At 34.3% G+C, this 21,962-nt stretch overlaps 2 protein-coding genes and 2 long non-coding RNA genes across 6 annotated transcripts; 2 read left to right on the top strand and 2 right to left on the bottom strand.

The window, feature by feature from the left end:
• Window positions 1-961: 961 nt before the first annotated feature.
• Window positions 962-1,461, bottom strand: LOC117214966. The gene is made up of 2 exons (XR_004488991.1): window positions 1,350-1,461; window positions 962-1,255 (listed from the first exon to the last, which is right to left on the bottom strand). It is a non-coding gene; the product is annotated as an uncharacterized LOC117214966 (long non-coding RNA).
• Window positions 1,237-2,329, top strand: LOC117214963. 3 transcript variants are annotated; one of them, XR_004488988.1, is made up of 3 exons: window positions 1,237-1,337; window positions 1,468-1,988; window positions 2,072-2,329. XR_004488988.1 is itself a non-coding variant. In XM_033461351.1 (2 exons), exons 1-2 carry the CDS (start codon window positions 1,253-1,255, stop codon window positions 1,923-1,925), a joined length of 543 nt encoding a protein of 180 aa, XP_033317242.1. In that variant the 5' UTR covers window positions 1,237-1,252; the 3' UTR covers window positions 1,926-2,329. The 3 variants fall into 3 exon arrangements, 1 of the variants encoding a protein (XP_033317242.1); XR_004488989.1 differs by having other exon boundaries at window positions 1,468-1,991; XM_033461351.1 differs by having other exon boundaries at window positions 1,468-2,329.
• On the top strand, window positions 2,294-20,893 carry LOC117214961 (aminopeptidase N). Its single transcript, XM_033461345.1, has 15 exons — window positions 2,294-2,328; window positions 2,677-2,749; window positions 3,786-4,042; window positions 9,955-10,161; window positions 10,234-10,389; window positions 12,483-12,812; window positions 14,236-14,386; window positions 14,458-14,584; window positions 15,366-15,456; window positions 15,972-16,155; window positions 17,630-17,831; window positions 18,290-18,567; window positions 19,233-19,432; window positions 19,789-19,965; window positions 20,270-20,893. Exons 1-15 carry the CDS (start codon window positions 2,294-2,296, stop codon window positions 20,700-20,702), a joined length of 2,901 nt encoding a protein of 966 aa, XP_033317236.1. The 3' UTR covers window positions 20,703-20,893.
• Window positions 19,336-19,789, bottom strand: LOC117214965. Its single transcript, XR_004488990.1, has 2 exons — window positions 19,714-19,789; window positions 19,336-19,455 (listed from the first exon to the last, which is right to left on the bottom strand). It is a non-coding gene; the product is annotated as an uncharacterized LOC117214965 (long non-coding RNA).
• Window positions 20,894-21,962: the final 1,069 nt, after the last annotated feature.

Below are 21,962 nucleotides of genomic sequence, written 5' to 3'. Positions count from 1 at the left end.
ACTTTAAAGCGTTCTCCCCACAACTCACGTTTTCAAAGTCGGTGCCCCTAATTACTTCAAAACTACTGTACCGATTCTTTTGAAATTTTAAAAACTATTTCTGTACATAATTTTCGAGGTAACGCTGTAGAGTTTTTTCAAATTTGTTAATTATTTTTATTTCAAAATAACGAATTAGCCGCAAATTTTTACACAAAATCGCGTTTTTCCCTTCAAAGTGTTTCAAAAAAGTGAAAAATTGAAATTTCGAAAAAACCTTCGCAGCGTTACCTGGGGAAAATTATTACCTAACGAATGGACTTTAACCTTTTGATTTCTGATGATCCAGCATCAAGTTCTGAGGGGCACCGCAATTATACTTTTTTCCGAGACACGTCCGAATAATTGCTGCCATTGCCGTATTTTTTAATATTTCTCCGTGAAAATTGTATAGAATATTCTTCGAATGTCATACTGTAATGTACTATTGGTTTTAAAAAAGAAATTTTAACTGCATCGTCAGAAAAAATTCACAAAAACATGCCTTTTTTGTACGAATTAACCTTACCCCCCCCCCTTTAATAGAATTTCCTTTGCCCTATACAACCCTATACGAGTTTCTTCCTCTTCTCTATCATCTGCTTGACTACTAGCATTAATTCCCCTGTCTTAAGATGCACGTGTGCTTATAAAAATAAAGTCTAAACCAAAGAGAAATGTAACTGAGTCTCTGGAGAAGAGAGAACTACAAGAAGTAAACATAAACACAGTAATATTACGAGTACAGTGTTACATTTATCCAACAAAAAGGTAAAATGGAAATATCAAAGGATTAATATTATTATTATTTCTTAATTTGTGTTATTATCTTTTACCTATTTTATTTACCCGCTTTTTACATTCTATCAATTTTATGGCGTTATCACCTTATTGCCTCCTCCCTTATATCTATCTAAACTTTTTTCTTTGTCTTTTTCTTTTCTTTTATACGTCCACCTCCCCTCTTATCCACTCTATTATATTGCACTCCATTATATATTCTGTCTATAAAATTATGGCAACTTTTGGGCTGTTGCCTCTTTGCCATGCTTCCTTATTGTCGTTCCTCCCCGTCTTATATTGCCCAACTCTTCTTCATCATCGTTTTCGATTCTATTAGTCCTTCTCCAATCTCGTTTAATATATTTTCTCTGTCTTTTATCAAAGGACTAATAATAATAACGCTAATAAGTTACTTCATAAAACAATCCCGTCACCTTTGAAATTCAGATCCATGCTGTTTAAAGGAGAATCGAATGTTTTTCTAACAGAAGCATTTTATCTCACAATCGTAAGATTTAGGAATACTTTGCAAAATGGTAAATACCTACCATATTATCGATATAATTTATCTGTGACGTCGCATACCACAAACACGAGCAACATTTGCACAATGTGTACGCCAGCTAGTTAAAGTGGATCGCAATACTAATGAAGATCTTGTTCCAGATCATGGGATGTGCCGAATGAAAAGAGGCGGACGCCGAGGTCTCTCTGGCAAGTGCCTCCTCCGAGGCAGCTTGAAAGTTAAAGGAAACACGTCGACAAGTGGCACGAGTGGCCTTAGCTGGCCTATAAACGCGCGAAGAAAACATACACAAAACCTGCTATCAATCCCAATTGACACCAAATCGGAAACGAACGCCAAGCCGAGACCTGAATTGGCTGCCGGCTTTTCATGCATTAAACGAATACACAATGGTTTCTGGTTGCAGAATCAGCGGCAGGACATTCGCAGAGATTCACAGAGCAGCTTCGTGGCATCTCAATTTCCATTGATGCTTTCGGGATTGGCCATTGACGCTGTGCATCCCATCCGTCACCGACGGGTACCGCCGCGATTAGGCCCTTTTGTGACGTCTGTTCGATGGAATTGGATAATGGACGATCACCGATTACGCGGCTAAGTGGATCTAAGCGCTTTGAATCCGTGCTTCGGACACCAATCCGCCGCGGCGTACCCCTATCACGTGGTCGTTCACGTTTTCTCTGCTCGCGTTTAACATTTTTTCTTTTTCTTTTCTTTTTGTACGCTTTTCTTCGTTTCTTTCAGGCGATCCGACAGAAGCTGGTACAGTCGGAAAGAGCAGAAAGCTGGAGGGCAGTTGGCGAACGACTGCGTTGGCACGCGGTACTTTCGCATTTCAATACGAATATTGGCTGCCGGTATCAAGGTCAAGCGACGACGATAGCTTCGATCGAAGCTATTGAAGTGGTCGTAAGCGACGACAATTCGAAATACACGAATTACATCGGTTAGATCGTCGCCTACAGCATGCAAGTACGGACGTGTTGGATAAGGATCGCGAAGTAAGTCGCTGTGGAGCATCGGTGATCGCAAACCGCTCAAGATAATACTGTGTAGTTTGATTATACGTTGACGATCGATACAAGTGTCTCGGCGAATCCCGTGCTACCAAACATGAAAAGATAACACAGTGGAGCGAATCGTCTTTGGAAAGATCTTAGACTCTGAAACAAAATTTCTCTCCGGCGTTTTTAACATTCGTAGTTGCACGTAATTAACGATCAAACGATAGTATAGTCGTATTGTTGGAACGGTTAATATTTCGTTGAATAATTTTTATGTGAACTAGCAGTTTTATTCAGTTACGTCCTGATATTCGGCCGAATAATCAGTTTCGACTTACTCCGCAGGAGAACCATGAGGTTCATAGCAGCCATCGCCGGATATTTCCTGATCTTCGTTCTTCCAGATATCGAAGCACACGTAAGCAATCGCTTCTTATTTTATTTTATCCTTATGAAATATGTAAGTACGATTCTTCTAGGTGATTTTATATACGCACGTATGAAAAACGGTTTTAAATATCGTAAAGCGTTTCGGTGAGATAGTTTCGCTTTTTAATAAGCCGAAGAGTTAAAAATAAGTGAATAATTAACGAGTACACGCTTGTGTTGGTTGGCTTTGTTTTAAAGCTGCAGTTGCTTTCCGTGTTTCTCCAATAGACGTTTCGGAGTGAAACACGTTAATTTCTACGAGTAATTGCGAGCCAGTTGAGACATTTACAGATAATGTCTTCAAATGTCTCAAATTATTTACTAATATTTTCTTAGCGCGTTATATGAGCTTCTAATGATTGTTATCAAAATGAAATATTCCCAAAGATTCGTAAATTCGACTTTTATCAAGAGGATAATAATATTAATAAAAAAACTAGATGAGACTAAAACACATGCATTGAATTTACAATATTCGCAAGTTCTATGAAACAATTGTTTTATGTAGAATGTTCTATATTTCAGAAATATTTTAAATATGTAAGAAATTTCTCAAGGTATTTAAACGTAATATGCAATGCCTTATACCGTATTTTTAATAGACACAAATATCAGATATTGTAAAGATACAAATGATTGTAAATCATATATCAATCATCATAATCAATAATGATTGTAATATGTAAAGATACAAAAGATTTAGTAAGCCAAGTTAACTTCAATACAGAAGATAGTTGTTATCTATGCAGAAGGAAGTAGCAGCTAATGAAAATTTAAAAAGAAACGATAGATAGGATATAAAATGAGAATGCCTTTAAAAAATAATATTACTGTCGTCTATCTTCAGCGTCGTTCTTTATCTCAAAGATCAACTGTTACGATAAACAAAACAAAAATGCACATGTCAAATTGTGATACCTCCCTTCTGTTCCGGACGGTATAAAGATGAAGATATATATTTTTCATAATGTATTTCAGGCAGTAAAAATGCCACAGTAAATATTACGCTTGAAAATCATTTACAGTTGGAGATCAAACGGAGTATAGACCTGAACGACGTTTACGTGCCCAAAGTAAGCCAACGCAGATTACCAACAGAAGTAGTGCCGACCAGCTATCACCTGGAACTTAAACCTTTTATCGGGAATGACAAATTCAAAGGTCGAGTTAAGATCAATGTCACTTGGATGGATACCAGTGACATAATTGTTTTAAATGCTCATCCACATCTTGCAATCACGAAGTACGATGTTAGGATCACGGAGGCATCGTTGGAAGAAAGGTAAGCGAATAAAATCGCATCATACTCTTCGCTATAATTGTAAATGACGTTATTTAAAAATGGACTCTATTTCGTTGAAAAATTCTTCTGGCTGGAAGAGCTAAACTTAAGGAGCTAAATTTTCTACCTGATCCCAAGACTGTCAATCCCTAACTCTCTGTGGGAAGAATACAAAATTCTACAATAAGATCCATTACGTTTTAAATTATGTAGTATATTTCATACAAAGTTCGTTGAAATCACTCCCTTTCTTCTTTATTTTCTTTTCGCTGTTCCTGGGACTTTCTAGGGAAAGGAGAAAAATGGGTATACCATATTACTATCATGTTACGAGTTCTGCTATACGTATGAGTTAAAGATACATACCATTTATGTGAACCAACTTTTAGCCTCATATCAACAACTATACATATAATAGGATATTACTTGCAGGAAATATACGTAATATGAAATTATATAAATGAAATTTGAAAGAAAATGAAATTTCTGGAAATGAGTAATATATATATGTCGGATCACGATTCGAATTTTGGGCGCGCGACGACTCTTCATGTGGACTAGCCATCGTTTCACAAAGCCGAGATTTTATTTACACGTATATACAGGTCTATCACTAAGCTTAACAAATAATAAGTACAACTAATAATAAGTCTAACAAACACTAAGCCTAATGAATAATACGATCTACGAATAATTAAATTAAATAATACTATTAGCAATGTTTGAGTTCAAACGAATCCACGGTCACCGGGATAACTCCTTACTAAGCGAAACTAACTTAGACGCAAATGCGATCGTCGAAAATGCTCGATGTATCACTCTTCAAGGCAATCGCAAGAATGCCAGCCTCGTGGAGATTTTTCTCCCTGTACGATTGCATTTTTTTTTCTATACCCGTTTGGAAGCATCGAGAAGGTTCCAAACGCCGTTGCTTGTCTATCATACGGCAATTCAAGTCTACGGGGTTTCGCGAAAAGAAATCTACGTGGGCCATTCGTTTACCCTCTCGATACATGATGTCAAAATCGAATGTTTGCAAATAAGCCCACCACCTATAAACCCGGTCGTTTAAGTTTACCTTGTTGCTGGAGGCTTTCAAAGGATTACAGTCGGTAACTACTAAGAATTTCCGTCCATGTAAGTAGTGTCGGAAATGCTTGACGGCGCTTACCACTGCTAGTGTCTCCAGTTCGTACGAATGATACCTAGATTCCGCGGGGCTGGTCCTTTTACTATAATATTCGATGACTCTGTTTTCCTTTTCGACTTTATGCATTAAAATAGCTCCATACCCCTCCGAACTAGCGTCGGTATGTAGCTCTATGGGACGATTGGGATCAAATATCATTAACACCGGCGCGTCGGTCAGAACGGAAATTATCTGTTGTCTTATCTTTTCGTGCCTGTCCGTCCAAGTTATGTGCTTGTTACTAGAAGTGAGTGCGTACAAGGGTTTCATCACTTGCGAAAATTTAGGAATAAATTTTCGGAAGTAAGAGGCCAAACCTATGAACTGCCTAAGCTGTGTGACGGTCGACGGTGCAGGTAAAGAATTCAAAGCTTGTATTTTTCCCGGGTTTGGACGAACTTCTCCGTTACGAATTACATATCCCAAATAAAGTACCGACGTCTTCAGAAAAGAACATTTAGCGAAATTGAAAGAAAATCCGGCGTTTACGAGAGTGTTTAGTACAGTGTGCAACCTTTCTAGAGCTTGATCTATTGAGTCGGCGATTATTAGAACGTCGTCCAAATAAACAACGACATACGAATAAGCGAGGTCGCCTAAGGCCTTGAAAATGGCTCTCTGGAAAACGGCTGGTGCATTTTTCAACCCAAACGGCATCGTCACGTATTCGTATTGACCGTCGGGGGTAACGAACGCAGTATATTCCGTCGAGTTAGGATGAATGGGAATCTGGTGAAATCCGCTAGCCATGTCCAGGCTAATGAAGTATCTCGCACTCTGCAATCTCGCGATTTGGTCAGCAATAAGGGGTAAGGGATACCGATCCGCGACCGTATTTTTATTCAGCGCTCGAAAGTCTACACACAATCTGTCTGAGCCGTCCTTCTTCTTCACGAGTATCATAGGGCTCGCGAACGGCGAATTACTAGGTTTTACAATTTGTGCTTTAATTAATTCGTCTATTCTCTCGCGTACTATTCTTCGCTCTTCCTCGCTAAGCCTGTAAGGGCTTCTCTGCACGGTGACGTTGGGATCAATTAGCCGTATTTCCAACTGGCCCGTACTGACGCGAGTACGCGGGAAACCCGTAATGAATGATTCTTTAAATTTTTCGAGAACAGAGATTAATCGATCTTTATCGTTACCGATCACATCAGTGTCAACCTCGTTAATGTTGACCGCCAAACGAATCCACGGTCACCGGGATAACTCCTTACTAAGCGAAACTAACTTAGACGCAAATGCGATCGTCGAAAATGCTCGATGTATCACTCTCCAAGGCAATCGCAAGAATGCCAGCCTAGTGGAGATTTTTCTCCCTGTACGATTGCATTTTGTTTTCTATACCTGTTTGGAAGCATCGAGAAGGTTCCAAACGCCGTTGCTAGGCACACTCGTTGGAAGCATCGAGAAAGTTCCAAACGCCGTTGCTAGGCAGTTTCTGCCTGGAGTTTTGATTACTAATACAATGTATGTCCCATTGCATCGGCACCTCCGAGGCAACATCACACGTGGCTAGGCCCGCTCTCGAGGCCGCATGCCGCCACAACCACATTTCTCGGAAAACACATACAACCACTCCAGACCTCCGTTAGATAAAACATCCATCCCGTGACCGTGGCTACGTTCAGCGACCGATTGTCACCTCGAACCCAATCTCGCTTATTACAAATCTTAAGCAATTACAACTATAATAAAATCTAGGCTAAGGTACTAGAGGATGTTCCCAAAATTTCCAAGGAAAGGCTTCGGCTTTCCTTTCATCTCCGACATATACATATATTATTTATTTATTTATTATTATATATATATATATATATATTATGTACATATAATGTATATAGACAGTTATAAATAACTATAATGTGAAATAAAATGAAATGGAAATGAACTTCCGGACGTTCGCGGGGAGACGCGATCTCGAAGAAGCGCGCCAACGGGAGTCGTAAATTCCCATTATGATTTGACTAATCGACGCCACGAATCGTAGGAGAGGGAGAAGTGACTGCTCTGTCGTGATGAGAACAAGTTTTTTTTTTTTTATTTATTTACTTAAATTTTACAATTTGTCCAGTAGGACATTTGGTAAAATATTATAGCGATATACTAATATAACATGTGGGTGGCTACCCCCAGCGGGGTACCGAGAACAAGTGAAGCTCGTCCTTATGTGATTACGGAGGAAAGCTCGGAGTGGGTGTATCTTTTGAACTAAGGACGTGGATTCGTTGTTCACACTTTTCGTTAGAACAGTGAGGGTAACGATCCGCGATGCGCATTGATTACAGCCAATGTTAATAAATGAAGATTGGAGGAGGAAGCCTCCTACCGACGTGGCTCGGGAGTGACCTTGTTCATGGGAAAAGCCGGCTTTTCCGTGAGACAAATATTCACCTTTTCCGTTAGGTATCCACCTGCTTTCTCCATAATTTGTAAGAACGTGCAATAGACTTAAGGACTGTTTTAAGTACCAACTATAAACCGAAAATACTTGCAGGATTAAAGGTTCCTACAAGCTACTGAGATTCCATTTCACGCGACGCAACAGAAAATGAAAATATACGTAATGTATAATGAAAATATACGTAATATATATGTCGGGTTGTCGTTAGACTCACGGGCGTGTAACGTATCTTCATTAGGACAAGCCATCGTTGTTGTTCAATGGAGATTATATTTACGATTATATGTATGTCGGAGATGAAAGGACACCGGAGCCGTCCCTCCGGAACTTCGGGAAAATCCGTAAAATCGTAATTAAAGTTTACAGTCGTAATTAAACAATTTGCCGTCATCCTGCCCAATTGTACTTGTTTGCGATTTGTGATGATATACCTGGACTCGAGGCAACCATCAGTCGCCGAACGTAGCCGCGGTCAACGGGACGGGCGCTTCGCCTAACAAAGGTGTGGAGTTATAGTATGATCCTCATTAAAAGAAATACCAATAGAGGTACTCGACAGTAAAACATTGCAACGGTTCCTGAGGACAACGAATACCTGATGTTGAGGCACGTACACAGCACAAGTCCAGTTAGCCCGAGGACCTGCTATAAAACCTGAGTTTTTCCGGCAATTAAGATTTTCCAAACGGACAGACAGTCTTTGTCCCAAACTGACTAATTGACAGCGACGTCAATTTCCCTTACTTTCGGTACGAGGGCTATACCCGACGAATCCGATGATCTCGTGTCCTCAGACACACCCCATCATAGTTTTCCTCTGTGGCATCATTGGAACGAAAATTCATTCTTTCTTGAGATCCCACCGACGAAGGGAGCAGCGCCTGACGATCAGTGAGTTTGAGTCAGAGCAAGTATATCTTTCATCCCGTTGACCGTGGATTCGTCATCGAACCTAAGACCAACGTCACTAACATCGCAAGTGCCCAACCACCGCTGTTGATTGTCGAATCAGCGGTGTCCATACCCGTAGCATCAGGCCGTATCTTCGTTATCACACAACGATGGCCAACTCCAAGGGAGGTTCATCAAACGTCCACAACCCTGTTCCTGACTCCTTCTCCGACATGTACAAATGTTGATTTTACAGACTTTGACAATTAACCGTGATGATTAGACACTGTAGATGTTAAAGACAATGTTCTTAGGTTCAATAACGAATCCGCGGTCAAAGGGGAAAACTCTTTGTTCAATAGAATATATTTTGAAACACAAAATGACGTTAGCTGTGACCCTCGGTATCGTTCTGACTCACTGACCAAACGATGTGTGTAAACTCTCCAAGGTGATCACAAGAATAAGAGACTGATACGATCATATTTGTCAATTGCATATTGACCGGGGTTATCAACAAAATTCCAGGCACCGTTACTAGGCAGACCCGCCTAGAGCCGACATTGCTCCTGCCCGGGGCTTGTTTGTTAGCACAACGTGTGTCCCTCAATATTAGTACTTCTGTTAGATAAAAACGTTCATCCCGTGACCGTGGCTACGTTCGGCGACCAGTTGTGTCACCTCGAACCCAAGCCCACTATCACAAATCTCGGGCAAACATAAACAGATCGTATCGCAACAACTACTTCTAAGTTCTATTATTTAAGTACAGCTATAATAAATAGCTTAGACCAAAGTATTGGGGATCTTCCAAAAATTACAAAAGAAAGGCCCGAAGTCCCTTCATCTCCGACATATAAAAATACAGTAGAAATTCGATTACCATCCGAATAGCGTGCTTAATTCGGATAATCGAATAATCCTATTTTCCATACGCAGATCATTTATTTTGAACTATTTTGTAGATGTTAACACGTAACAAAGGAATAAAAACTTCTTAACAACGGTGTATCGACTTTTCTAGTTTCTCTCTATTCTCGTTTCCTAATCTTCCTCGTAACAAGGCATCCCTCTCTTTCCATCGATGTTCCCACAATAAACCCTTATTAATCTTCCCTAGTAAAGCCAAGATTACTAATAATTCCTCTTTTGTTCTGATAATCGAGGTTCCATTCTATATTGAAATCTGGATATTAATGAAATATCCTCACAAATATTACTAATTACTAAATTTAATTACTAATTACATATTGGGAGAAAATACATGTATATATGTATATATAGGAAATATTTGCACACAATTAAATAAACTTATACATAATTGAATGAAAATTTGTTGACCCTCTTGTATCTTGTTGTTCTCTAAAAGCAATTTGATCAATTGAAATTCCTCCTTAAGACTAATATCTGATTATTAAAAAATTAAAGGGAAAAAGGCCTGCCACTGATGGCTGTAAATGTTGCGAGAGTCAGTCGTCGTTCTTCGTGGCCATCTAGCTACGCGATTCACCTGGAACAAATGCTAAAGAAAGGCACCAGCTGCGAAGTGGATCTCACCTTCACTGGAAATATCACCACCAACGATACCAGCGGTTTCTTCAAACACGAATATACCGACGCCAATGGACAAAAACAGTAATTATATAATTACAACGCGATAGACGTAAGATTAAAGAAAAAGAATTTACTGTCTGCCTTTTTCTCTAGTCCCTTCCTGGCTACCAACTTCAGATTGGACAACGCGCAAACTGTCTTTCCTTGTATGGATGAACCTCCTTACAAAGCGACCTTCAAACTCAGCGTTCAGCGTCCGAAGAACATGACTGCTCGTTCAAACACTCCCCTGGAAAGTAGCATAGAAACGTAAGTAGTATGAGATATTCGTTGATTTTATTTGCGTGTGCCATGTCGCTGCTTGGCGTTGACAGTGGCACGATTTCAAGTATGTAAGTTTTAAGGGAGAGACCTCTTAAAATTGAAATTTTTGGAAAAGTCAAAATAAAGGCCTTACTATAATATAATAGCCCTGTGACGCAAAACTGATAAAATATGCGCTTTACGTGATAAAAATAGAAATGTAATGTAGACCTTGCATTCGATAAATGCAAATTTTACACTTTTTAAATTATGTCGTTATCAGCACCAAGCAGAAATACATAGACTGCGAATTTTTATGCTTCTGTGGGAAATTTTAAGATTCAAAAACGCACAGAATGCGAATAATAGGCGAAAATATGCAAAATATCTGAAGTGTACTTTCTCTAATATTTTTTCCTAAGTTCCACCTTTTAATTATATTCGTTCCATAGATACCTACTGTCTAATCGCATCTGTTAAAATGCATTCTCTTAATTATGGTAACATTTTATTCCAACAACAGATAACGAATAAAAATAAAGAATAAAATTTTATTCGCCATAAATGAATAAAAAATGGAACAATTATTTATTTAAATAAGAAATTATTCGAGGGAGAAATTATTCGTGTGAGAATATATCTGGATAAAGATTTAATCGAATTTGGATAAAACTTATTTGGATAAAATTATATATTTTTTGTAAATATTTATGTGTTACATGGAGGATGGACATGGTACCGAACGTGAGATATCTTTTCAAGCTACATTGTCCATTTGCTGTAACATTGTCTTTTATAGCTAACTTTTTCTTGGATAAAATACTGGCTTAGAAAGTTTATCGTTGCTTAGTAAATTATTTATTTGTTAAATTAATAGTATGAACCTTACCGGTATCTGTATATACTTGTACAAAATTAAGTGGAAACAAACCTTTATTCGTGTTAATTCTGCAATCATTGCTCAAATAAATATAGGAAGTGATTCGTTATGGGTAACAAATAATTATTAACAGATAAAATATTCGTTACTCGAAATAATTCGAAGAATGCACAACTCGGATTATCTAAAATAAAACCATACATATAAAGCGAAATATATTTGTCGTATTACAAATAGCAAGAATTTTGTTAGATATTTTGACATTAAAAATACATTCAGAATTTTTATTGACACGATATTAATAAAATATATTGAATCACAGCACGATTAACCCCTTGTTCTACAAAAACGACTGAGACTCGTGGTAAAATAGTTGCGACAAAAATAATAAACGCGAGCCTGACTCGTGTTACTTCATTCGGTCCAAACGTAAACAATACAAGCCTGGCTCGTGCTACTTCATTCGGGATAAACGTAAACAACACTAGTCAGACTCGTGGTTCAGTTATTGTCCATATTTTCTTACTTTAGTTACATGTAATTCTTCGTTACGTTCACACGTTTAGGTTATAATTTCCTAAAAGAATTAAACAACCCTTATACCTATTATATCAGTAAAAAAAATCTAATATTAATGACAATAGTGAGAAGTGTGTTATTATTACGGATAGTGATTTGACTTTGATCTTTCTGATAACGATAGTGATGGTAGCAATATTGTGTTTTCTATTGTGTTTCATTGTTTCGAAAAATATCACGCAGTTGAAAATTACTAATTTTCTACGAGTTATCTCAAAACATTATTAATTTAAACTAAGTATTAATTTACAAATTATTACTGATACATTATCCACTTTGAAACAATAAATCATTTTTCTTCACTGATAAATCGATCATAATTACTTGCCAGACATCTTAAAAAAATATTAGTTGTGCCCAAAGGTGTTTATTATTTCACAATTCCTTTCGTTACGCCGAAATATACATGTCATAAGACGCATACATCTTGCGCGAGTTCGAACACACGGCTAAACAGCTAAATGGCTCGACGCGTGACCGACCTTCTTGTTTCTTGTGATCCGAGCAATCCGGAGTTAACAGGTAGGACAAGAGGTTAACCGGTTATTTGATTATTTCTTACAGTCTAAGTATTCTTATCTATACGCCATAAGTATGCAAAAGCGTAATTCTATTACTAAAAAATATTCTCTTTGCCTAGAACCGATGAGCCGGATTTGGTCTGGGATCATTTCACCAAGACGCCGCAAATGTCAACGTACCAATTAGCTTTGATAATATCGGACTTCGAGAGCATCTCGCCTACTCAGGAAATCAATGAAATGGATGGGAGAAAGCTCGAGATTAAAGTGTGGGGTCGAAAAGAATACTTGGACTCCCTAAAAAGTATACCTAACAAGGTTGTCTGGATCATGAACTATTTACAGGATTACTTCAACAGCTCGATTGTTTTACCAAAACTCGACTTGGTAGCCGTTCCCTCGTACGGTGCTACCAAAGCATCTGACAGTTGGGGCTTGATGTTCTTCAAGTATATATTATTTACTATACTTTTGTTAAGCATGCAAGATTTTATACCAATAACAAGGGAAAAATTACTATTCAAAAAGAATCAAAATTACTATTTGATAAATTACTATTTTATTACTAATTAAATTACTATCTCATTACTACTTAATCATTAGATTATGAATGTTTATGCAAGTGGATAAAGATTTGGATAGTACTTTCATGACTAGAAAATGTTAATCACGTCCATTTGTTTTGCATATCTTGCATATTGGTTTAAGAACATGTACACGAAGCAGTGATTGGCCAGAGTGTTACAAAATGTAACAAGGCAAAGTGTCACGAACATAGTATTTGTATAGTATAGTATTTGACATAGTATTTGTGACAGTAAGTGAGGAATTTGTATTCTTTACCAAAATACTATCATAAGTTATAAACCTTTTTATCGTATATAGATAGTAAGATAGAAATATGTATTATCGACTCGTGAATCGTTATCTTTACTTGGATTTACATAGATAGCCAGCTTTCATTTTTCCGGCACTTTGTAAGTATCCTCTACCCACACTGTCTATACATGCTTTTTTAAAAACACGTGGCTAACCTTGAATATGTCGGTAGGCTTGTGTACATGTTTCAAAGCGATTTTTCATTATACTTTCCTTAAACCTCTCGCTACGATGCCCACGAAACATAACATAACATTTCTCATACATAACACAACATAATATTAATGGTATGTTTACTACATTATTGGTATACATATTTTGCAGAATATTAATGAAGAAAATATCGTGTACACAGTATAAAAAAGAAAGTGTGAAAGAAAATTTCACGAAAAGTTTTTTGGGAAATTATTACAGAAGTCTATAAAACAATAATCAATAAACGTTATATGGAAAGGTAGATTACTCGCGCGGTTCCAATTCGCAGAACTTGATATCACCGACTACCGAATCGTAGGATGCAGCATGGACCGTCTAAAACTTAGATAAGATGTGAATTTTGATAATAATTAGACTCGCAGAATAACATGTCAAAAATTATCTGTAAAACTTGAGACTCTTTTTGTTCGTTCGTCAGTTTTATTCATAATTTGCTCTTAATATAACATGTATCGATAACTGTATCCTAGATTAATTACCAACACCTGCTTACACGAACCAGCAATTGAAGCTGTGATATGCAAAATTATCTACGTTCGATTCGTGATATAAAATATCAATACCTTGTGCACCTTAAATAGGAGCCGGTTAGTCTTTAATTAAATAAACGAATCTCAGTAATTATGTATACAATGTTATTATGAAAAAAAGATGTACGAAACTCGATATAACAAATTTGTCTACTTTGCATCTTGCGATTTAACACCAAACATTGTCATGCGAACGATAGAAATAACAAATCTCGATATGATATTAATAGCTTAACTTTGATTACAGGGAAAGTGAACTGAGTAGCCCGTCCATTTGGGACACAGCTTATGAATTAATTTATCAATGGATCGGTCAATATATCACACCATTCCGTTGGAGTGATGCACCTGTTAACAAAGCACTTAATTCATTCCTAGCTTCAATGACGACGGTGAACGTACGTATCATATTGCGTGCACACGAAGATTAAGCACGAAACTAGTTCAAAATGTAATGTGTTTGTTGCAGCTGAATCCGGACGAAATGGAAGGGAAATGGCCACTGACTATGCTATATTCCCTTTATTATGAATTTGCAAAGATTGAACCTTTCGGAAGGGTCGGTGGTATCAGAAACGAAGCTACATCATCGAAAAGTATGTTTTAACTAAATTATCTTGTCCTCTTGGAGTTATACAAACAGTGCTACATAATAATTATTAAGTATAATGTAATTGTACTTCATGCTCGATGTTAATATAACAGAAGTTATGGTAATTTTTGTCATAATAGCTTCTCTGATAATTATATCAATTTCTATTAGTCGAAAATATTTTCGAATACCATCCGGATAAATTACTTAATCTTTTCAAATACATTCTCCTAATACGCTCTAGAGTTAGTTAATTTGTGACACTACTATTTCCCGTAAATAAGGACACAATAACTACATATTTACGTGTATTCTTTTTACTGTAGAACTTTCTTAAATGAATTTCTGAAAACTTCCTTCTATAGGATATCAAAGTTTGTCTACTAAAACTTAGGACACCTTGCACAATTAAATCTTTGTAAATATAATTCTTACAAAGCATATGATCATAAATACAGAAGAAATTATACTTACAGGTTAAAAAACGATCGATATTCATGTATTGTGTTGATTAATTATACCATTTCTGGTAAATTATACATACAAAAAAATGTAAGATAATAATATATCAATAGAGTAGGAAAAATTTAAATGACTTAATAAATTTTGATTTTTAATATTGATATCAACGTAACTATAAGAAATATTAAGTGTGTAACATTTATCAAACAGTTTGAAACGTCCACTAATTTTATACGGTATTGAAAGCAAATTATCGTGTAATTAACTCAGCGAGTTCCTTCTAATTACATAAGACTAATTATGTCATTTTTTTCTTCTTCTAGTGGAGCTGGTATTCCGGATGTTCAATTACACTCTTGGCAAAGATCTATTCCAGAAAGGCGTTAGAAATTTTATACAACAAAATTCGGAAGAGTAGTAATTGTTTTTATCAATTAGCCGGGAAGCAATTCTTAAATGCAAATTTTATAACTGGATTTTACTAATTTACATTATTATATTGGAATAACGGACTCTGCCGCCCTGTGTGTACTGTCCGATGATTAAAACTCAACTCTCTCGTGCTCCTCCGGTCGGTTCTTATCTGGGTTTTTCCTGGCCTCGAGTCATTACGTTTACTGCCCTGGGAGGACCGATAATTCAGAGTTTCCTAATGAGGGAAATGGGCCTGTCCGTGCCATAAACGAACGGCCAACTAAAATTCCGAACAATGAGAGAGAGGAAACACGTAAATCATAAAATTTCTATTTTATTCTCTTTTTTATTTCCAAATATAGTTTTCTCGTAAATTTTGTATTAGATATTCCGAACATTTAAAGAAAACATTTTATGAAAGTATGAATCGTTTTCAGAAACTTTGCTTCCCGGCTATTCTTCTCAACTTCATCCTTTGTTCAATTTTGCTCAACTGTTAAATATCATTTTTTCAGGAATTTACGGACCTTCTTTGCAGATGACATTTACAGCCGATTAAACGATGTCGCGGCTGAAACGGAGATTTTGCCAAAAGGCTTGACAGTCAACTCAATCGCGGGGCCGTGGACCAATCGAGATAGAGTACCATTGGTCACTGTCATTCGCAATTATGAAACTCAAACAATTACACTTAGCCAAGTATGTATGCACGTTACGTTCTTAATCTTATCCAACAAAAACGCTGTTCACCTCAGGGACGCGGAAAACGTAACGATGACATGATTTTCGCACGGATAAAGCATCAATGAAGAAGAAACGCGGATTTTATTTGTGAGCATTTTGAGTAAAGTCGATTCTCTTCTTGCATAAGTAGCGACAATCTATGAAAAGGTTGATCGAAACGAGAGACTGAATGTATACATGATGATTATTGCAAATATAATGTCAAAATGTAAATATTAACAAAGAAAAAGAAACTGAGGACCAAGTTGAGCACAAAAGAAACTTTTTCATCCTATATCGATTTTACTTAGCTTCTAGAAAATAATAGGAGTTATCACGAACAGTCGATATTAGTTTTCATCTTTGCCAAAATTTAATCTGTTATAACTTTTAACCTATTTATATTACATAAATGTAAATTAATATTGTACAAAAATTTTAATATATAAATATACGTATTTAATATAGTTTTTCTATTTATGTTAGATGAAAATATTGGCACTATTAGTATTTCAAAATTTGATGAAAAATATTTATTATATAATACAGTAATCTGGTTTTAAATTTGTATGAAATATTTATATTTTGAAATCATAGTTTCTTCACTCAAATTCTTTTTTTATTAAAAAAATTATTTCTCGTATAAATGTTTTTTTTTATTTATTTATTTATTAAAATTACAATCAATTCTTGTCATATAAATGTGGATATAATCTAAGTCGGACGGATGTGCAATTTATAGTATAAACGTAGCAATACAATGACGAAACTTTGGCCTTGAAGACGGAAAAAATATTGCCCTGTCTTTAGAGAAACTATCTAAACGATCTCAGTGATGTATGATATAATTGAAATAAAAACTTTAGAGCTGATGACCTTTCCTTTGAAGTGCATTTATATACTTTTGTAGGTCGTTGTTGATTACGTTAGTATACATCTACATACTTAGTCCCTGAGGTTACATCGTTCAATTATCGCTAAAGAAACAGCAAAGCGAATAATTGCAGTCTATGTATATATGTACATATAGCATACTTGGCGTAATAATCATAATATGAGAATAATGCCAAAACTAAACTACTCACTTTCCATATTTTCCCTATAATAAATACAATATGTATATGAACATTATTTCATACTTTACTAGTAATCTGATACTTGTTAATAAATATAACACAATACCATAAATTAAGATATTAAATCTAATTTTTTAAATTTATTCCTATTACTTTTCTTATTTCTTTAGATACAATTACATTCTTAAGAGAAAACTAACTTTTAATAATGTATAATTGTAATAATTATTAGTGCTAATATTGTTCAATACATAAATTTTTTCTTATAATTGCTATTCCTTAGCTTTGTAGAGGTTCAGAAAGAAAATGGAACAATATAATACATTAAAGTTATTAAATATACATAATTAATGTTTGTGTTACTATGTTTATAGAAAGTCTACCTCAGGGAAGCTCCACGAGCCTCCACTCCTAAAGTTTCTTATGAATGGGATATACCAGTAGTGATGATTTCCCAAGAAAAATTAAATATTCAAGAGTCTTGTCTCCTATGGCTGACGAAAGGAAATAAAATGAAGAATGTGACAGATATTGCTAATGAAAATCAATTTATCATTGTCAATCCAGAGGAAATAGGTATGAGAATAATAACACAAGCCAAAACAAAACATAATACTCACAAAATTGCTTAATCTTTAACTCAAGATGTCCATATTCTTCTCATTATCTACAAACATGTAGTTTCACAGATTTCTTGGTATTTTATTAAATCACTATATTATAAAAATTAATCTTGTATCTCTTTTTTGTTTAATGTAATTAATGTAAATTTCCCAAGCTTTTTTTTACAATTGTATATAAATTAAATGAAATAAAAATTCAGATTTGCTTTCAAGAATGAGTGATAGTTAATTTTTATAATTAAGATTAACTGTAGCTAAAGGTGAAAAGCCAGTAAAAGGGAAATATGTACAGAACCTTTATTTTTAAAGCTTTCTTGTTAAAAAACAAAACGGAATGAAGTTACTTAGCTTTCTCAGCAATTGATTTACAATTCTATAGTATATAATATTAAATAGAGTGGTTGATTATAGGTATGTTTCCGGTAAACTATGACTCCTGTAACTGGAAAATGTTATCACAGTATTTGCAAAGTCCAGACCGAGAAAAGATTCCTGTTTTAACCAGAGCAAAACTCCTTCACGATTCTTGGAATTTAGCATATTCTGGAGAACTATGCTTCAAAATTGCTTTAAATATGACTCTCTTTTTAAAAGAAGAAAGGAGTCACGTCGTATGGGAACCAGTTTTTATGATGATCGATCACGTTGGTAGACGCATCGAGGGATCTCATGTACACTCCAAATTCGAGGTAAATATTTTTCGTTTACGTTCATTCTTTGAAATATATATTTCAGAGGTGCTTTTGTTATTTAACTGAAATATAAATAATTTGTTTGTGTGTCCTTTTAAGTATATTTAATTGCATATATTTCTATATTAATTTTATATAATTTGTTAAAAGTGAAAAATGAAAAATATTCATTAATTTATTCTACATAACGTTCCAGCTACTAAGGCACAACTACTATACCCAGTATACTAAAATGATTGGTTTCAAACTTTTTGGTTTTACCATTACTAAAATATACAGGAGTACCTCTGGAAAATTAATACTGACGTATATTGAAATAAGAACACGATTATATATTATATACAGATACTTATTTTCATAATGACTTCTATTATAATCACATATCATGTAAAATTGAATTTACAATTCAAAAGACTTTATAAATTTGATTTTATAAATTTACAATTTTATAAATGTATTTATTTCTCAGAAATCATAAGTTTGCAGTCGAAATTTAATCTCCAATATTACTTTATTTTTTACTTTTTGATCAAAGAATGCGCAAATATTATTTGTTAAAATTTTTTCTTCCTTATTGCATCTTTATGTTTCCTACACAAAACAAAATTTAAACATAAAATATTCATAAAGCTTATGAGCTAGTAAAATTATTATTATTTCAGGCATACATACGTACCTTGTTAAAGCCTCTATATGAAGAACTCAGTAGAACTGTAGAACCAAATGAACCATCTTGGAAAACTCATATGCGAGGAATGGCAAAAAATTTCCTTTGTCGTGCTGGATACGAACCATGCGTTAATGAAGCAAGGGATCAGTACAAAAAGTGGCTGACTGATAAGGAACCGGATAAAGGAAATCCGTCCGTAACTTTGCCACCTTTACCTTTATATTTATAAAACTTATAATTATTTTCATTATAATTATACAGTAATACACGTGGAAATGTATTGTTACTAATAACATCAAAGCAAAACCTTATAAATCTCTGCAAGTTACTTACATAAAAATTTTAATTTAATGAGGAAATTTAATGCATGTGTGAGAATCAAAATTTCAATATATAAAATAATACTAATACTAATATTACATCAATTACAGTATATAAATGTTATTCTCTCTTACATATCATTTAGTACTTACAATTTTGTTAACTGGTTATATTACATTTTGTAGAGATTAAATTGTATTAATTATTGTTACTGTTTCTTACTTTAGAGTTGCCAATGAATTTATTTGCCCAGTATTTAAGTGGGGTTCTGAAGAAGAATGGGAATTTGGACTTCAACGTGTTATAAATTTCCCTCAGAATAGTCCAGAAAGAAAACAAAATGAACGTACATATCTTTTGAAATCCTTAGCTGGTTGTCCAAAAGATACATATAAAATTGAAAGGTATCATCCATAATTTTATTCAATTAATTTATCAGAATGAGAATTAAATAGCTTTCAGTTTAAAAAGAAATTATTATATAATCTTCATTAGAATGTAAAATTCAATATTTGTTTTAGGCTTTTTATAAATGCTATTAATTGTTTTTAAATGAATCCAGATTGATCTGTACTGAAAACAAAATTGTATTGTAACTATAGTAACATAACTATATGTAACTATACATTAATATAATTAATATAATTTCTTGTTTCTAGTGAAAATTCAATAACGGCATCATGCCTTATATTTTCATTTATGTTGCAGATTATTAAATGTAACATTTCTTGATCAGAATGGAAATTTTACTGACTCAGACATCCAACTAATTTTTGTCACATTAAGTGGTGGAGCAGCTGGTTACACAACTCTCTTCAACTTTTTAACTGAAAACTGGGATACGGTGAAACAGAGATTTGAAGATAAAAAACATCTTTTGTACCGCATAGTAGAATCTGCAACTTCCTCATTTAGCAATCAAAAGGGTTTGGATATAGTTCGTAAATTGTATGAAAGCCATTCAGAAGAATTCTTACCAGATCTTATAAACCAAAAACCTTACAAGATGGAAATAAGAGAATGGAGCAAAAAGAATCTTCCAGTAATTGATACTTGGCTTATGGAAAATTTGCCAAGAGAAGAATTGGAAGCCATTAAAGCTTATCCGATTACCACTACTATGGCTCCTACCATGGAATAATTAGAAAAAGTAAACTCGTAATTGGAAATTGAACAAAAGTATTAACAATTTAGAAACGTAAAAAAGTATTTTAATTTCTGGAGTATTTACAAGCTATATCATGAACCAGTAACACACTGCTTGGTTTAAAAATATAAATAACTTGTTGACTTCAGCAATAACATGCCTTCTAACAGGATGGCTGCTAGCAATAAGATTAAAAATTATTCTAATAATTATAACTATAATGTAAAATTGTTAAAATAATCGGATTTAATGATTTGTTAATGATTGTTAATAATTTGGATTTAATAATGTATCATTGTAATTTATATTTTCTTTATTTATTATAGGTACAAAGCTTTTATTAATGTATAATTGCTACTACATATGTATTTAAGTTTGAGTAAATAGTGCAATTACATAAATTGTGAACAATTGAAGCTTGATAAATTTTATAAATAATTTTTGTCTGAAAGAATAACATCATTTGCATCACCTTGATTATTGCTTAATTAAATAAAACTTTAACAACAAAATGATTAGCATTTTAATTTTAATTTTTAGTGACAAAAATATCAAAATTCCTGTTTATATTCTACTTCTATCCTGCTTATAAAATTAATGTCATATTACTTACGATAAATAAACTTATGAAAGTAAGTTGCTTCTTAAAAAATCCCACATTCACATAATGATCTGATATAAAATGAAAAGTATAGTTAATCAATTATTTGCTTTTGGTTTGAAAGATTTACATAATGAAATTATACATATTACATTCAATATTAAAGAAATTTTCAGTTAATTTTGTATTCATATAAATTAAAGATAATTTTACCATTATAAGATTCTTGGATAAATATAATTCTGTGTTCATGTTTGAAACAAAGTAATAGCATAATTAATTTAAAAATGAAATAAAATAATATTTGTTAAATGGTTACTTGCTACATACATAGAAATGTAAAGATAGAGTAAGCGAGTCATATGTTACCATGTAAATGGATGCGATATGACAGTATAGAAAGAATGCTGCATAAAAGCGTCTTCTACCGAATGTGCATGCATTATTTTAAGTGAGAACACAAGAGGTCTTTACGTTACACTCATCCGTAATATAAAGATTCAAACCTACTATAATATTTTATAACATTGATTAAGTACAAATACAGGACAGATCTGACTTCATATGGAATTTCATGTCTCATGTTCTGAAATACCGACGTGGAACAAACTCAGCCTCTGCTTTTCTTTTACGTTAAATATAGAAATTATATT

This window comes from Bombus bifarius, unplaced genomic scaffold, assembly GCF_011952205.1.
Source record: "Bombus bifarius isolate JDL3187 unplaced genomic scaffold, Bbif_JDL3187 scf7180000009275, whole genome shotgun sequence".
Classification (NCBI taxonomy): domain Eukaryota; kingdom Metazoa; phylum Arthropoda; class Insecta; order Hymenoptera; family Apidae; genus Bombus; species Bombus bifarius.
The sequence above is the reverse complement of the archived record's forward strand: the minus strand, read 5'-3'. Positions and strand labels throughout refer to the sequence as shown.

Coding starts and splice junctions, on each gene's coding strand:
- LOC117214961 (XM_033461345.1), top strand. CDS start 2,294: ATGCAAGTACGGACGTGTTGGATAAGGATCGCGAA. Junction 4,043..9,954: donor GAGGCATCGTTGGAAGAAAG/GTAAGCGAATAA, acceptor AAAAAATTAAAG/GGAAAAAGGCCTGCCACTGA. Junction 19,966..20,269: donor GATACATATAAAATTGAAAG/GTATCATCCATA, acceptor TTTATGTTGCAG/ATTATTAAATGTAACATTTC.
- LOC117214963 (XM_033461351.1), top strand. CDS start 1,253: ATGCTGTTTAAAGGAGAATCGAATGTTTTTCTAACAGAAGCATTTTAT. Junction 1,338..1,467: donor TAGGAATACTTTGCAAAATG/GTAAATACCTAC, acceptor ATCTTGTTCCAG/ATCATGGGATGTGCCGAATG.